Genomic DNA, 18,750 nt, shown 5'->3' on the forward strand with positions numbered 1-18,750 from the left:
CTGAAGCTATGAGAAAACCGTGTTTCAAGGCGAGCATTGTGTTGCCATGGCAACGGCATTTGGAGAAATCTCAAGACTGTCCCGAATCGTCTTCACAGCTGGACTGTTGAAGTCTGCTGCATGTCAGTTGGAGTGATGACATCATCGTGTTCCATTACACAGGTGTTTATATTTGAACTAACGAGCTCTGTAGAGATCACAGGTTTCCATTGTTCTGAATGAGAGATGAACCTCTTACATGTGAACGTTTTGTGGAAGAACCGTAACAGATATCTGTGAAATTTCAAAACGTGAAGCATGTCAAGGAAGTTGAGTATCTGAAGTGTAATTTTTGTGTAGTTTTGGGTTAATAATGTGGCCTTTTTGGCAGTTTAACTAAAGGTGTGCGGCTGCTACCGTGAGGAAATATCTGCCTGAAATTACAATGGGCTTCAATGGAGGAATGTTGAACGTTTTTGTCACTTAATGCCCTCAAGAGGCATTTTCTTTAATATTTTTTCTTATTTTTTCTTTATTTTACAAGCTAGGAGAGGTTTTCCTACGTTTTCCATGAAAAAATATGTCTGAGGAGTGTAGGGTTTGGGAAGTATGGCAAGTTTAAAACATTTTTGGGGGAGAATTTTGAGCTGTCCTGCACTCTGTTTTGAGATCAAAGCACTCTAGAGTTAATGAGCTGCTCCATCCACTCTAATGTAAAATCTTAAAAATGCCTCTCTACCAAGCTCCAAACTAAATTCAATATCTCAAAAAGTTGAAAAGATATCAAAATTATTTTATACAAGTTTTATAGCTGAAGGTATTGTGATCATTTGAAAGTTTGAATGAAGTGTCTGGCTGAAATTATGTGGAAGGAGATGCATTTGGCGCAAAGTGTAGGAAAACAGGATTTGAAGGCATCTCCCATTGACTTCAATGTTAAAAAAAGAGTTTAAAAAGCTGAATATTTCAAAAAGTATGAAATATTTTGAAAAAGTTGAAGATTTCCCATCGATTCCTGAACAGGCTGAATAGTTTAATATTTGAATGGTTTCTGTAGCCGAAAGTAAGCTGAAGTTATGGAGAGCTAAAGTATTGGCTGATTTGAAGGCTCTTCCCATTGACTTCAATGTTAAAAAAAGAGTTTAAAAAGCTGAATATTTCAAAAAGTATGAAATATTTTGAAAAAGTTGAAGGTTTCCCATCGATTCCTGAACAGGCTGAATAGTTTAATATTTGAATGGTTTCTGTAGCCAAAAGTAAGCTGAAGTTATGGAGAGCTAAAGTATTGGCTGATTTGAAGGCTCTTCCCATTGACTTCAATGTTAAAAAAAGAGTGTAAAAAGCTGAATATTTCAAAAAGTATAACATATTTTGAAAAAGTTGAAGGTTTCCCATCGATTCCTGAACAGGCTGAATAGTTTAATATTTGAATGGTTTCTGTAGCTGAAAATAAGCTGAAGTTATGGAGAGCTAAAGTATTGGCTGATTTGAAGGCTCTTCCCATTGACTTCAATGTTAAAAAAAGAGTGTAAAAAGCTGAATATTTCAAAAAGTATAACATATTTTGAAAAAGTTGAAGGTTTCCCATCGATTGCTGAACAGGCTGAATAGTTTAATATTTGAATGGTTTCTGTAGCTGAAAATAAGCTGAAGTTATGGAGAGCCAAAGTATTGGCTGAAATAATAATAAGGGGAAGAATAAAGATTTGAAGCACTATAGTGGAATGCTGTAAACAGCATTCGCACTAATGAGAGGAAAGTGAAAATGAGAGGAAAATGAGAAGAAAGTGAAAATGAGAAGAAAGTCAAAATTAGAAGAAAGTCAAAATGAGAAGAAAGTGAGAGGAAAGTGAAAATGAGAAGAAAGTGAAAATGAGAGGAAAGTGAAAATGAGAGGAAAGTGAAAATGAGAGGAAAGTGAAAATGAGAGGAAAGTGAAAATGAGAGGAAAGTGAAAATGAGAAGAAAATGAGAGGAAAGTGAAAATGAGAGGAAAATGAGAGGAAAGTGAAAATGAGAAGAAAGTCAAAATGAGAAGAAAGTGAAAATGAGAGGAAAGTCAAAATGAGAGGAAAGTCAAAATTAGAAGAAAGTCAAAATTAGAAGAAAGTCAAAATTAGAAGAAAGTCAAAATTAGAAGAAAGTCAAAATTAGAAGAAAGTGAAAATGAGAGGAAAGTCAAAATGAGAGGAAAGTGAAAATGAGAGGAAAGTGAAAATGAGAGGAAAGTGAAAATGAGAAGAAAGTCAAAATGAGAGGAAAGTGAAAATGAGAAGAAAATGAGAGGAAAGTGAAAATGAGAGGAAAATGAGAGGAAAGTGAAAATGAGAAGAAAGTCAAAATGAGAAGAAAGTGAAAATGAGAGGAAAGTCAAAATGAGAGGAAAGTCAAAATTAGAAGAAAGTCAAAATTAGAAGAAAGTCAAAATTAGAAGAAAGTCAAAATTAGAAGAAAGTGAAAATGAGAGGAAAGTGAAAATGAGAGGAAAGTGAAAATGAGAGGAAAGTGAAAATGAGAGGAAAGTGAAAATTAGAGGAAAGTCAAAATGAGAGGAAAAAAAAGTGAAATTGTAGAATCTGCAAAAAAGAGTCACAACAAAGAATATGGGAGGTGGTTCGTCGTCCTTCACCTAGGGCAGGGATGGGCAACTTTGATGGTGGTGGGGGCCACATCATTGATGTACTGGCCACCAGGGGGCCGCAGATTCACTTGGAACACACACACACAAAAATGTGTTGTATGTAATTATTAACAGATATACTAAGTCTGACATCTTCATTGACATTTTACAATCAAAGGGAACGTCCTCTACTCAAAGGGAACGTCCTCTACTAAGCCACTAAACAGATATCAGTTCACAGAAATGGCAAGTGGCATGTTTGTATTGAACATTAAACAGTGGAATAAAGCTATTTTAAACTATTGGAAAGCACGGAAAATGTGTGTGCATTGAGATGAACCATTAGATGACTTACACATGAAGTCATGAACTCTAACCCAGACATTAGTCACTAACTTGAACCTAAAACACTTGTAGCCTGTCTCTGCATTCCCCTCCCTAAGGGGAGTGTCCACACCGACACCTGTCAGCCTCTTCATAATGTCTGAAGTCCCGCTGACATTATGAATGAAAAGCGTAGTAATCACAGATAACACGGCAGGGTCCGTGACAGTTTGTTTTCATCTGATTTCAATTAAACAAAGTCTTGGTTTTAAGAATATTAAACTTGTTTCGCCAAATTCAGAAGATAAAAACAACTTTGAAGCTAAAGGCATAATTACAAGAGGCAACTCAACGTCACAGCCGGTGTTTCTTGTGAGGGTTTCCCCGGGAAACAAACACAATACACACAAACGCGTCACAGATTATTTCGCGGTATTTGAAATCATGTACGCAGCTCGCGACGTAACTAGGAGTCTAGTGGACGGTATCAGTACTACAAGTAAAACAAATAATTTTATTTTTTTTATTACATTTTTTTTAATTAATTACTTGTTTATAAATTAATCTGAGGGCCGCAAAAAGAGGAGGTGGGGGCCGCATGTGGCCCGCGGGCCGCCATTTGCCCATCCCTGACCTAGGTCAACCAATAAAGAACAAGAGCAACCTCTGTTTTTAAATCCTCCAGTGATGCATTTACTGACGTATTTGATGTCACAACCACGTTAAAATCTCTTCAGCTCGTGTTAACCTCAGACCTTATTTCAGGATAACAACCAAAAACACACTCAGGAGACCGTTGACCTCCAGACCAGGGGACAGGAAGCTAGGAAACTCATTCCTGCCGAATCCTCTTTGTATCTTCTGCTGAATTTCTGGTTTTGAGACATATATATTTTTTTCCTGAAACACAAAAGACATCTCCCCGTCCCCCAATAGCAGCGCCAAGCCAGCACACAGCTGGACCACATCAACGAATCAGCTGCTCAAACACCATGTGCTCTGAGGCACTACACAAACTTTTAACCAAACTTTCTACAAAATAACCCGTAGGACGAGCCTCCATGTTATGACACACCATATCAACGGTTAATCAAATAATTTATTTAAGCAAGTCATTCAAATCAACCAAATGTAATGAAGTGCAAAATAAGTAAAGCACGAGGTGTGGACGTCAGTGGTGTCAGTAGTGTAAAGCAGGGTGAGGGTTGCATGGACGTGTATGTGAGAGGGTGTTGAGGTGCACAAAGTAAAGCAACTGAAGTAACAAATGGCATACTCAACAAAACCGGGTGCCTGTTAGTGTTGCACGGTGTACCGATACTTGAAAGGTACCGCGATACCCTGCCGTTAAAAACGTTATGATTCCTCCGTTTCATTAGTATCGGTACTTTCAGAATGACGGGGAAAAGTACTCCGGTGAGAAAGCGCTGTTTTAATAAGAGCCGTGTGTGTTCAGCGCTCTGCTTCCACTCCCTGCACCGCAGCCGTGCCTGCAGTCCCTCCCCTCTCAAGCACGCTCTAAGTCCCTCCCCTCTCAAGCACGCTCTAAGTCCCTCCCCTCTCGTGCACGCTCTAAGTCCCTCCCCTCTCAAGCACGCTCAGGGCTGAAGTGGAATAGTCCATTTATCTTAGGAACCTTCCTAACGGAGTGAAATGACCCGGAAGTCCCTCAGTGGCAGCCATGATAAGAGCCGTTCCAATTCTCCAAATGAAAGGAAAGGAGGTTTCAAACTTCCTTTATCACCTCCTTTAGCTTAGGAACCACTGGACCTCCCTCACCGAAAGGAGAGGAGAAAATGCTGCCCCACAATGCATTGCGGCCGCAGCATTTGCCGTCACTCAACAGTCGGTCGTTCACGGAAACAACCGATTATGACGGAGAAATGATATCATGAAAGTTACGGTGCTTATTAAGCATTTTAAAACGTAGGTGGTAAGTTGCCAAAGTGCTTTGTTCTGAACGTTCATCAGTATTATAATCAAAGAGAGAAATATGAACGTTAGTTTTTACTGAAATGATCAAATAAAGTCAACATCTCACAGTCTTTACTGAGCTGTGGGGTTTGTTCAACTTTTAAAAGATGTTTGAATGGTGATATACACAGTGATAGATGTTAAGGACTAACGTTTATAATAAATACATCTGTATTGATTTAAGATCTTTTCATCAATCATACGTATTGGGATCATTTGTATTAATGAGGACCGGAGGGAGAGGGGGACGAGCAGAAGCTTCACTTTCCTTTTTATTTCAATTCCAGCTTTGGTCCTGAAGAATATGTTTCTCTGTTGTCCACGTTCATAAAGCCTAAAGCAACAGCGTCAGAGCACAGAGTCTCTAGATGAGTTCACAGGAGTCCCTCGTTCTTATTGAACATCCATGTTGTAGTCCGCTGTATAGAGAACTGTAGTCTCCATAGTTTCCCCACAGCAGCAGACGCTCATTCAGGACGTCCGCTGGCGCATCAGAAACACGTGGGATAGTGAAAGTGCAGTCGATTCTCTAAAGTACCGCAGTCTCTTCTCCTAAGTCCTTTTGGATTCTCCTATCCACTATCCCTTAACCCCGTGACCTTTCACTCAGAGGTCAAGGAATAAACGATAGGAGCTGATTTTTGGATTATCCGACCGCAACCCTAGTCTAGTCCCTCCCCTCTCTTGTGCACGCACTAGCTGCCAGAGCATGTGAGAAAACGAGAAGCATGGCTGCAAGTGGGAGTGCAACTGCCGCTGCGCCTCGGCTTGTTGACACAAAAGACGCCAGAAGCGAAAAACAAAAAAGTTGTTTGAGATGATGCTTAATTTGATTTAATACAAATTCTAGTCATTTATTTTATTTATTGTTCTCATTGTTTAAAAGTTTGTGTTCTGGTTCTGGTGTGAAATAAAGCACAATAATTACATTTAAGACTGTTTCCCTTTTTTTAAGAAAAGTATCGAAAAAGAATCGGAATCGCAATTCTTGGCTTGGTATCGAAACCAAAATGTTGGTATCGTGACAACACTGCCTGTAGGAAAAAGCAGAGAGACAGAGAGGAGAAGAGAGGCTTTAAGTAGCTGCAGGGCACCAGAGGCCTGTACTACGAAGCAGGATGTTCTCTTAGCGGCTAACTTCAGGGAAAACTCTGGGTTTCCGGTCCTACGACGCTGGTTCTCTTTTTAGATCTCCAAGGCAAGTTTATTTATAAAGCACCTTTCAACACAAGGCAATTCAAGGTGCTTTACAAAAATGAAAGACATTCAGACAAAGGCATTTAAAATCAGTAAAAGAAACATTAAAAGAAAAAATACATGAATAAAAAAGTTACAGTGCAGTTTAAGATATGAATAGTTCACACAGAAGTTACACTTTACTGATGAACACAACGGCTCAGTTTCAATTAAAAGCAGCGGCAAAAAGACAAGTCTTCTTGCTGGATTTAAAAGTAGTCAGAGTTGCAGCGGACCTGCAGGTTTCTGGGAGTTTGTTCCAGATACTTGGAGCATAATAACTGAACGCTGCTTCTCCATGTTTAGTTCTGACTCTGGGGACAGAAAGCTGACCAGTCCCTGAAGACCTGAGAGATCTGGATGGTTCATCATTTAGCAGGAGGTCAGAAATGTATTTTGGGCCTAAACCATTCAGTGCTTTATAAACCAGCAGCAGTATTTAGAAATCTATTCTTTGACACACAGGAAGCCAGTGTAAAGACTTCAGAACAGGAGTGATCCACTTTCTTAGTGTTAGTGAGGACTCGAGCAGCGGCGTTCTGAATCAGCTGCAGCTTCCTAATAGATGTTTTAGTGAGACCTGTGAAGACACCATTGCAGTAGTCGAGTCTACTGAAGATAAAAGCATGGACAAGTTTTTCCAAATCCTGCTGTGACATTAGTCTTTTAATCCTAGATATATTCTTTAGGTGATAGTAGGCTGATTTAGTAACTGTTTTAATGTGACTGTTGAAACTCAGGTCAGAGTCCATGACTACACCTAGATTTCTGGCTCTATCTGTTGTTTTGAACATTGCAGACTGAAGCTCAGCGCTAACTTTTATACGTTCTGACTTGGCTCCAAAAACCATTACCTCAGTTTTATCTTTGTTTAATTGGAGAAAGTTCTGACACATCCAGTCATTGATTTGTTCAATGCACTTACTCAGTGTTTGAATTGGAGCATAGTCTCCTGGTGAAATTGTTACGTACATTTGTGTGTCATCTGCATTGCTATGGTAACTTATTTTGTTGTTCTTCATTATCTGAGCCAGTGGTAGCATGTAGATGTTAAAGAGAAGAGGCCCCAAGATGGAGCCTTGAGGAACCCCACATGTCATATTTGTCAACTCAGATTTGTATTTACCTATAGAAACAAAGTTGTTTCTGTCCTCCATGGTAACTGATGCTGTGCGGCTAACCTGCTCCAGAGCAGGTTAGGTTGCAGGCTCAGAGATCAACTCAGTGAAAGCACTGCCTGCTGACCAATCAGAGCTCAGTGTTCAGAGTTTAAAGCGATCAAGTCATATTACAGGAGAAAGGAAATACAGAAAAGCTGCCGTTGCAGGAAAGACGGCCGGCAAAAATCAGCGACTGTGTGAACGTGAACAAGAATAGAATATCAGCTCCATCTTCAGAGCAATCTGACTATTAGAACATTAGCGTTAAGAAAGCTTACTGAAATATCTGCCACAACATAAGTAACCGGATCAGAGTAACATTAAGTACAGTCTGCGGCATATCACTTCATAATGTATCATATATCTCCTGATCTGAGTCAGCTGAGCCGTATCTGGCCGTGCAACACTCACAGCGTCACAGACTGGATGCAGAAGGATTATTTTAAGCAACACATTAAGTTGAGGAAACACTGGAGTCAAATGTAATTAAAGTCAGATGGTGTCTTAGACGGGCAGTGATATCATAAAGCTGTTAATGTACGCATTCAAACACTTGTTCTGTTCCCAGCTGTATTCACCTTGCAGGTGCAGCTCTGTGGCTTTGATCCTGGATCAAGTGTTTAAGTCATGGATGTTTCAACTTTAACTTCTTCATATGTCTAATATTATAGTTGACTTTTCATTCAGGAAGTATGACGCTGCGCTGTCAGTGCGCTTCTCCATGTCTGTGATTGGTCGAATGCTCCAAATACCACCCCTCTCATGTGAACACCTAACTAGATAGGACACGGCTGGCTTGAGCGATCCACTTGATAACCAGCGTCGTAGGACCGCTTAGCGAGAGCGCGTTTGTTTTGGATTAGGCCAACCGGCTAACTCATATCCAGGTTAGGTTGAACCTGCTTCGTAGTACAGGCCTCTGACCCAGGTGCCCTGAGGTACTGCAATCAAGGCTGGGCACAGCACAGCCACACCCTCTCCAGATGAACCCACAGTGGCATCACATCAGTGACAGAAGGAGAAGTATAAAACCTAACAAACCATAAAACCTAACATCCATAATTGTCAAGGCAACACCCTTCTGTCTGAGGACATTCAGTAGTTAGGGTTTGATTTAAACTTTGAGAAGATCAACCCAAGATAAACCTATATATATTGACTTATGATACATTTCCATGATATGTTTGACCCTCAGAAAAACAACCGAAGTTCAGACCGGTCGATGGATCTTTCGATGGATCGTCCAATGGATCGTCCAATGGATCGTCCGACGGATCGTCCGACGGTTCGTCCGACGGATCGTCCGATGGATCGTCAGATGGATCGTCCGATGGATCGTCCGATGGATCGTCAGATGGATCGTCAGATGGATCGTCAGATGGATCGTCAGATGGATCGTCAGATGGATCGTCAGATGGATCCTCCGATTGACCGGCCTGTGAGGCAGGTCAAAGGTCAGGAAAGTCAGGTGGTCTTCTTCAACAACATGCCCAGAGACGAGAAGGATAAGAAGGAGCTGCTTACCATCGCGGCTCGATTCGGAGAGGTGGAGAAACACCTGTTCCTCACAGACCAGGTAATGATATGAGCATTACTTTAGCATACTATACCATTCTAAACAAGTGAACTTAGCAAAGTTATAATACAGGATATAAACGAATTAAGTTATCGATCTTGAGGAGCCTGGTGATTTCCCCCCCCCCCCCTACTGGATATAAAGTGGATTCAAGGCCTTTATTGTCATTTGTACATAGCTACAGTGTAGATATGTACAAATGAAAATCTCAGGTCACAGGCTCCTCCAACAGAGCAACACAATAAAACAGATGAAATAGTGCAAGGAGAGTCTATATACAATGTTTCTGTGTGTTTGCAGGCGTTTGTGCAGCTGGGGACTCCGGAGGACGCAGAGATGCTGGTGAAATATTACAACGTTCACTCTCTCACCATCAAGGGCCGACCCATCCGCCTCAACATCTGCACCAAGTACAAGACCCTCAAGTGAGTCACACCCCCGGGGATACACTGTAAACTAGTTGTGTGTTTCCCCCGTTGTCTTTATTCAATCACAACACAGAACAAAGACAACAGACTGTGTACATTATTTTGTTTGTATTTATTTATTTTAATGTATGAATATCTCATCTGAGGCACATTTCTGTTTCCAGTGTGAACAAGAAACTTGGAGGCGCTCGAGGCCCGAGGACCGGAGGACCAAACGCCTCCAGAACCTCCTCAACCGCCTCCAGAACCTCCTCAACCCCCTCCAGAACCTCCTCAAACCCCTCCAGAACCTCCTCAAACCCCTCCAGAACCTCCTCAAACCCCCCCAGAACCTCCTCAAATCCCCCCAGAACCGCCTCCTCTTCCTCCAGGTCCAGATCCAGGAGTCGGGAGGAGAGGAGGGAGGAGGAATCGAAGGCTGAGGAGGCTGAGGAGGAGCAGCCGGCGGCAGGAGAAGAGGAGGAGGTTTCAGGAGTCATGGAGGGGGAGGAGGAGAAGGAGAATGAGAATGTGGATGTGAAGGAGGAGGAGGAGGAGACGGTGATGGAAACTATGGAGGAGGAGGAGGAGGAGGAGGAGGAGAAGAAGCAGGAGGAGGAGAAGCAGGAGGAGGAGGAGAAGCAGGAGGTGAAGCAGGAGGTGAAGCAGGAGGAGAAGCAGGAGGAGGACAAACAGGAGGACAAACAGGAGGAGGTGAGGAAACAGGAAGGAGTAGTAACTTATTTTAACATTTACTTACATTTTTATTGACATTTCTATAAACGTACAATTCATAAAATACATTTTAACCAGTTTAGCCCTGAGCCTGTGTTTCAGGTCTCAGGCTCCAAAAGGACATTCCCAACAAATGACCATATCTTCTAAAAGGGCTAAATTAATAACCTTTTTTCTCAAAGTAATGATAAACCTGTGAGTTGGATGCAGAAGAGTCAGAATCAATATAGATGTTTTTTATTTTAAAGAAAATTCAGATTGAACACAGTAAAAAACTGTAAATTATAGTGTCCGTCCAAAAATTATTTTTTACTTACAGTGAAAACTAACCTTGGATGACGGGTTAGTAGACTAAAAGCTTTAGGAATCCAAAGTACAACATATAACAGGGCTCGACATTAAGGGCTGCCCGATGGCCCGGGGCCATCTAGTATTTAGCTCGGGCAATGAAGCCTCACCTGCTGGTTGCCCGATCGGGCAATCTATCATGCCAGTATCATGCAGCTCGCGGGTCCAGTAATGAGTGACCCGACAGTAAAACTAAACATATCTATAACTAGTTTAGGTAGTTTGAGAGGTAATTCAAATAGCTACGTGTGATATTCTAACCTGAAGTGTGTGTTTTGTCCGCTCACCGCTGCATGTGATCATGCAGAGCTGCGTATCAACTCGTCAGCAGCAGCTGATCTCTCTCTCCCGTCAGATTAGACTTCACTCGCGTTTATGTCCATATCGATCAGATCTAGCTAGTTCTAGCTAATGATAAGACTACCTGCTTATTAAAAGACACCTAAACAATAAGTGTCGCTATGCAACCGGGTGAGGCCACAAAGTATAGCGCAGCATTATGCATTTGTTTACATGCCCACCGGAACCCCGAGGCATTACCAACAGATCAACGCACAATCAACCCACACAGGACATCTCTTTCTTTCTGAATGTAATGTTTTCTACTTATTTACATCTGGGAAGGCATTTGCCTTCATCAGATGGAAAGTGTCTTGACCAACAACTTAAGTATTTCTTATAGCTGCAGGGCATGCAAGCGAGCAAACACAAACAAGAACAAACTATAAAATTGAAATTGTACAATATAATATTGTGGTGGTTCATCTTATAATTCAGTCTAGAGAATGCACCAGACAGCATCTAAGACCTGCAAAAATCAACATTTTCTAGGGGGAGGCCCCCCATTTTTCAGGGCAATCTCTATTGGGCTCAGGGCCATCTGTAAATTAGCTTAGATGGCCCTGAGCCCAATAGAGACTGTACATTTTTTGGGTGGAAATGGGGGTTTTACCGTTTCTCTGGAACCCATTGGTCGATTTTGGTGATTGACATCTCTTTCTGACCATTAGAGCCAATAGAATCGAAGGGGGATTTCCCCACTCACACACATGGTAAAACACAAAGGTGGGGGCTTCGCTGCAGCAGGTTTGCATCAGAGTGAACCTTTCTCTCGCTCTGACATCTGGAAATGGAAAAGCAGGTTTATTGCTTATGGATGATCAGAAATCATTCAAAGGGACTCAGACACATTGGATTAACCTATGGATTAACTTCAGCAGCGTGTTTATCGTTTTAATGCCATTGAAGACGACTTTTGACCAGATTACCACACAGGTGAGCCATGTTAGCGTTTTTAGCTACCTAGCGCCACATGTTTTGATGTCTGTTCTTGTTTATAAAGTCGCGAGTTCGTATCATTGAGTGATGTCTGTACCCATCGACTCTGTGTCATCTCACGATCAGATCGATGGGTTGGATGTGCAGAATGGATAAATAATAAGGTTTTGTGTGTGAGTTTCGGTGCAGTAATCTGTTAGCATTTTTCGCTCGTTGCTAATTCAGAGGCTCAGCGTTAGCATTGTGGGGTTTTTTTTTAATTAAAATGATCAGTTAGATGAGTTTCTTCCCGTTACATGGATATATAACATTCATAGTTTATAAATGAACATGCCCTCAGACACTGTTTCCTGCAAGATGTTGCAGGAGGGCCCCGGTAGGTTTATTGCTTATGGATTATCAGAAATCATTCAAAGGGACACAGACACATTGGTTAACCTATGGATTAACTTCAGCAGCGTTTTTATCGTTGTAATGCCATTGAAGACCACTTTTGACCAGACAACGACAAAGGTGAGCCATGTTGCCGGTTTTAGCTACCTAGCGCCACATGTTTTGATGTCTGTTCTTGTTAATAGCTTTGCGAGTTCTTATCATGGAGTGATGATGTATCTACCCATCGATTCCGTGTCATCTCACGATCAGATCGATGGGTTGGGCGTGCAGCTACGATAAGTAATAAGGGTGTTATGAGTGAGTTTCTGTGCAACACGCCGTTAGCATTTTTCGCTCGTGGCTAATTCATAGGCTCAGCGCTAGCTTTGTGGGTTTTAAAAAATAAAATAAAAATAAAGTTCGCTGAGTTTCTTCCCGTTACATGGATATAAAACATTCATAGTTTATTGAATATTAAGATGCCCTGAGACGCTGTTTCCTGCAGATGACGCGTTTTTCCCCCCGGTATCGGGGGTGCAGGTTAAATAAAGATAAATAATAAAAAAGTATCTGTTATCAATGTTTGTTAAAGGTCCCATGGCCATTTCTACTGATCATAGTTCCATTGTTGAGGTCTACTAGAATAGATTTACATTGTTCAATGTTCCAAACTCACATTGGTTTCTCACAGCATCTCTGTAGAGTCTGTGTATTCACTCTCTGTCCTACACGGCTTGTTGGAGCTCTTGCCCCCCCCCCTCGTGAGCCCAGCGAAACCCAGCCTGAACACACACACCCGCAGCCTGGCTGGGAGTTTGTGTGTGTGCTCACACACCGACTCACAGCCTCGCTGCATTCCCGCCGTCTCAGGGAGGAGAAATCGGCAGAGCTGCAGCTGAGAAAAGATTGAGTGTGTATGTGAGGAAGTCTGCGGATTGTTCCATTTGGGTATGGTCACGTCACTGTACCCAGGTACTGTACAGATATTTTCTGTGTTAGAGTTTTACTCCCTACAGGGTGTACTTTGAGGGTTTGTGACTCTGCAGACCGTTCACATGCAGAAAACCTTCATAACACACAAGGGGACGGGTAATAACCGGAAAAGCATGACATGGGACTTTAAAATTTGTTATTTTTACACCATGTTTTAGTTGGTGACGTTTGAATGTCTTTATGCAGGTTCCTGATGATGTCACTGATGACACACCTGTTGAAGTGGCCGGGGCTCCAGGGGAGATCACGCAGGGGGCGGAGTCAGAGGCCGCGCCAGAACCCGAAGTCTCTGCAGAAAAAGAACCGAAGGCAGAACCAGAGGAGAACCAGGAGGGAGAACCGCCTGCTGACAGCGTACGCTTTATAACGTTTATTAGTATTATCCATCCATCCATCTTCTCCCGCTTATCCGTGGTCGGGTCGCGAAGGTATCAGTTCCAGCAGAGAGCCCCAAACTTCCCTTTCCCTTAGAGATATGATCCCTCCACCTGGTCCTGGGTAGAGATATGATCCCTCCACCTGGTCCTGTGTAGAAATATGATCCCTCCACCTGGTCCTAGCTAGAGATATAATCCCTCCACCTGGTCCTGGGTAGAGATATGATTCCTCCACCTGGTCCTAGGTAGAGATATGATTCCTCCACCTGGTCCTAGGTAGAGATATAATCCCTCCACCTGGTCCTGGGTAGAGATATGATTCCTCCACCTGGTCCTAGGTAGAGATATGATTCCTCCACCTGGTCCTAGGTAGAGATATGATTCCTCCACCTGGTCCTAGGTAGAGATATGATTCCTCCACCTGGTCCTAGGTAGAGATATGATCCCTCCACCTGGTCCTAGGTAGAGATATAATCTCTCCACCTGGTCCTAGGTAGAGATATGATCCCTCCACCTGGTCCTATGTAAAGATATGATCCCTCCACCTGGTCCTAGGTAGAGATATGATCCCTCCACCTGGTCCTAGGTAGAGATATAATCCCTCCACCTGGTCCTATGTAGAGATATGATCCCTCCACCTGGTCCTAGGTAGAGATATAATCCCTCCACCTGGTCCTAGGTAGAGATATGATCCCTCCACCTGGTCCTATGTAGAGATATGATCCCTCCACCTGGTCCTAGGTAGAGATATAATCCCTCCACCTGGTCCTATGTCTACCCCTTGGTCTCCTCCCAGCTGGACGTGCCTGGAACACCTCCCTTGGGAGGCGCCCAGGTGGCATCCTTACCAGGTGGCATCCTTACTAGGCGGCATCCTGGCTTCTTTCAATGCGAAGGAGCAGTGGCTCTACTCGGAGTCCCTCCCGGATGACTGAACTTCTCACCTTATCCCTAAAAATAAGAATTTGTTCTTAATTGATTTTCCTGGCTAAATAAAGGTTATAGTACTACTACTACTACTACTACTACTACTACTACTACTACTAGGGAGACGCCAGCCGCCCTGCGGAGAAAACCCATCTCAACCGCTTGTATCCGAGATCTCGTTCTTTCGGTCATGACCCATCCTTCATGACCATAGGTGAGGGTAGGAACGAAAATGGCCCGGTAGACAGAGAGCTTTGCCTTCTGGCTTAGCTCTCTTTTCGTCACAACGGTGCGGTAAAGCGACTGCAGTACCCCTCCCGCTGCTCCGATTCTCCGGCCCATCTCACGCTCCATTGTTCCCTCACTCGAGAACAAGACCCGAGATACTTGAACTCCTTCACTTGGGGTAAGGACTCATTCCCTACTTGGAGTGGACAGTCCATCGGTTTCCTGCTGAGAACCATGGCCTCAGATTTGGAGGTGCTGATCCTCATCCCAGCCGCTTCACACTCGGTTGCGAACCGATCCAGTGAGTGCTGAAGGTCGCAGACCGATGAAGCCATTAGAACCACATCATCTGCAAAAAGCAGTGGTGCAATCCTTAGTCCACCGAACTGCAGACCCCCTCCCCAATGACTACGCCTCGAAATCCTGTCCATCAATACCACAAACAGGATTGGTGACAAAGCGCAGCCCTGGCGGAGGCAAACCCTCACCGGGAATGGGTCCGACTTACTGCCGAGGACCCGGACACGGCTCTCGCTTTGGGAGTACAGAGATTGGATGGCCCTGAGTAGAGACCCCTTCACCCCATACTCCCGCAGCACCTCCCACAGTAACTCCCTGGGAACTCGGTCATACGCCTTCTCCAAGTCTACAAAACACATGTAGACCGGATAAGCGTACTCCCAGGCCCCCTCCAGGATCCTTGCGAGTTTAAAAAGCTGATCCTCGTTCCACGACCAGGACGGAATCCGCATTGTTCCTCCTCAATCTGAGGGTCGACAATCGGCCGGACCCGCTTTTCGAGTACCTTAGAGTAAACTTTCCCAGTTATTTACCTGCAGACAGCGTGCGCTCTATAACGTTTATTAATATTAATTACAGTTTATCTACCTGCAATCTAACTTTCCTTAAAGTTGAGTATTTAACTGATTTTGTGATTTGATGATTGTGTTGCAGTTTGAGGAGGACTTCCTGGAGAACATGGATGACTTTGTGACGTTGGACGAGCTACAGGAGGACGAGGAGGAAGATGAGGAAGAGGAGGAGGACACCACCGGTACTAACTGCACAACAACATCAATTATTGTTATTATTTTATATATTTGTACAGTAGCATTGAGTCAACTTGTTAAATATTATCTCCAGGTTTTCTGGACATTTGTCACAAATGTTACTGAAAATGTTTCAGATATTTTACCTATTTTATTTTCCAGTTTTTTTGTCATTGTCTTCCAGTATTCTCCAGATTTCTTTTGGATATCTTATTAACATATTCAGATATTTATACTTGTCTCTTTCGTTGAAACTAACGTTGTTCCTCCTCCCTGTTCGTCTCCTCTCTGCAGACAACTCCAGGAAAGGGGTGAGTAACGTTTGATAGAGAGTTTATTATTACCACTTAGATGTTTTTATATTTGCTAAATATCTTCCTCCTCCTCCTCCTCTTCCTCTTCAGGGCATGAGGGTGGTGAACATCGTGGGCTTCAGGCGAGGTTATAAGTTCATGAACGACCTTCTGGCCCTGGCAAAGCCGTTTGGGAAGGTGGTGAAACATCTGGTGCTGGACCTCAGACCTGAGGTACGCTGCAGGAAGATGTGATTTACAATCATTTCAATTGTACTTTAAGAGAGTCAGGTGTTTCAATTAATAATCCTCCTCCTCCTCCTCCTCCTCCTCCTCCTCCTCCTCCTCCTCCAGGCGTATCTTCAGTTTACCACAGAAGAAGAAGCTCGAGCTATGGCTACCTTCTACAGCTGTAATGTGACAGCTTCTATCTGTGGTCGACCAGTGAGAATCAGCCATTCAACGAGCTATCCTACCATCCAGGTGAGAAACATCATCACCTGAGGAGAACTACACTCTTCTTCTTCATGTGTTCCTGACTCTTCTTCTTCATGTGTTCCTCAGTGTGGATCCAGTAAAGTTGTTTACCTCGGTCAGATCCCGAACTGTAAATACTCCGACGGTGACGTCCTGAAACTGGCCGAACCGTACGGAAGAGTCCGGAAGTATTTCCTCAACCGGCTGAAGAGAGAGGTACAGAACCAGAACCACTAGAACAAGAGCCAGAACAACCAGAACCACTAGACCTAGAACCAGAATCAGAAGAACTAGAACCACTAGAACAAGAACCAGAATCACCAGAACCAGAACCAGACCTAGAACCATAACTAGAACCAGAACCACAAGAACCAGAACCACTAGAACCAGAACCAGAACCATAACTAGAACCAGAACCACAAGAACCAGAACCACAACCACAAGAACCAGACCTAGAACCAGAACTAGAACCAGGACCATCTTAACTCTGGCATGAGATTCAGAAATGAAGTCAAAATCTTTTTTTTCTTTAGCTTTCTTTAACCTACAAGAAAAAATAATAAAAATTCTCTGAGATTATGAAGTCCTACATGTTGTACATTTTAATCGGCTTAACGTCTGAATTTATAAGGAAAAAAACTGACATCTGCTTTGTGAACAAAATCTCTATTATATGATATGACCTCTTAAAGGCAAATCTGAAAACTTCAATTATACATAAAGGAAAACAGAAGATATGTTTTTGGTGAAGGAGCAACAGGAATACATGTATTTATCATAGACTGTATATATAAATGGACGTAGTGTCCGTGACGTCACCCATAGGATTCTGCAGAGTTGCCGTGAAGCCCTTAGTAGGCGGAGTCGGCCACTAACGGCTCGACTGTGACGTCAGAGTCTAATCCCACCTGCTCCAAATAAGGGCAAAGAGGCGGGACCTGCTGCCTCCGAACTGGAAGTAAACAGAGCTAGCTCAGGCTAAGAAGCTAAGCTAACATGAAATACATGCATACCAAGTTACTGCCAACAGTGTAGTTCCCCTATATAAACGTTACATTCATAATCAAATGAGACAATCTGCAAGAGAATTAGCTATATTTTATTATTCTTGATGCTTGTCATTCACACGTTGAGAAAAGACGGACTCCACCGCCCGGACCTAACGGAGCCGCAGTGGGCTAGCTCCGGGATGCCGGCTGGAGCTAGCCCCCTGCGGCTCCGTTAGCTCCGGCGGCCACCACTGGGATAATTGGGTCCCCTATAACATTTGCTCCCGTTTAGCATTATGGGCGTCATAGCCATAGACTATAAAAGTCTTACCCAAGGCTGAATCATAAACTAAAATGTATATGTATGCATAAAGGGTTACGTCCTTAGCTGGCTAATAAGTAACAAGCTAAGCTACCAAGCACACAAACACCTGCAAACGGGGTTAACATGTATAATATTATCATTTTAGACTTCTTGGAAGTTCTGTTAGTACATTCAAGCGCACAGTACAACATTTTAATTGTCTGGTATTTGTAATAATATTCCCTAAAAGGCACAATCACCACGAACGCGGCTAAAGCTAAAGGGTCAAGTACAGTGCTATGACTAACTAACGTTGTAGCCTCTATGGTTGTAGCCTAGCAGAGTGGACAAGTTGCTGTTAGCTGACAGTGAGGCATGTACATGTCCATCAAAGTGACCACGCCCTAATTTATGCAAAAACTTTCAAACCTAATATAAATAAAAGGGTCGTGTTAGAAAACAATTCACTCACAGATTCATAATCATGAAGGTGGAATCTAACTATATTGATAATAATATTTATTGCATCCAGGGGTAGAAACATGTTTTTTTCTGCTGTAAAGTTGGGCATGGGGGTCTATGGAAATTGCTCCTTTCTGCAGCCAGTCCCTAGCGGCCCATGTATGAACTGCAGTGTGTGGCACTTCCGTATTGGCGTCCCGGCTGTTCCCCAGAGTTTGCCGCTTGGTATTTATCCATGGTGTGTCCGCAGTGCTTTGTGGAGATGGAGAAGGCGGAGGAAGCGGAGAGAATGGCTGAAGATTGCAAAGAGAATCCTCCGAAGTTCAACGGGAAGCGACTCACGGTTTACGTCAGCAGGAAGTACCGGCAGCTCAAACACGGGTACGTTAACTGTTAGAAAACTCTCCCTGGTCCCCGGCTTGAGCTTCAACCTCAGGATCCATGTATGTGTGATCCTCTCCAGAAGGAGTCATCACATACACAGACTAGTTCCTGAACAGTGTCCTTCACAAGCTGATATCCAAGAGAGGGAGTTACACAGTCACAAGATGGAGGAATAGAAAGCAGCATTCAATGTTTACTTCAGATTAGCTCCACGTCAGAAATGAGCATGCTTGATGTCTCTCTCCATAGAGGCTG

General features: G+C 43.2%; 1 protein-coding gene across 1 annotated transcript; it reads left to right on the top strand.

The window, feature by feature from the left end:
• Nucleotides 1-8,105: 8,105 nt before the first annotated feature.
• LOC117545186 (glutamic acid-rich protein-like) lies at nucleotides 8,106-18,492 on the top strand (the record flags this gene model as incomplete). Its single annotated transcript, XM_034214880.1, is given in 10 exon segments — nucleotides 8,106-8,869; nucleotides 9,170-9,294; nucleotides 9,462-9,990; nucleotides 13,192-13,359; nucleotides 15,492-15,591; nucleotides 15,881-15,897; nucleotides 15,991-16,113; nucleotides 16,234-16,362; nucleotides 16,444-16,572; nucleotides 18,362-18,492. Coding segments are annotated over 10 exon segments (1,865 nt in total), but the record flags the coding sequence as incomplete, so codon positions are not given.
• Nucleotides 18,493-18,750: the final 258 nt, after the last annotated feature.

This window comes from Gymnodraco acuticeps, unplaced genomic scaffold (genome assembly GCF_902827175.1).
Source record: "Gymnodraco acuticeps unplaced genomic scaffold, fGymAcu1.1, whole genome shotgun sequence".
Classification (NCBI taxonomy): domain Eukaryota; kingdom Metazoa; phylum Chordata; class Actinopteri; order Perciformes; family Bathydraconidae; genus Gymnodraco; species Gymnodraco acuticeps.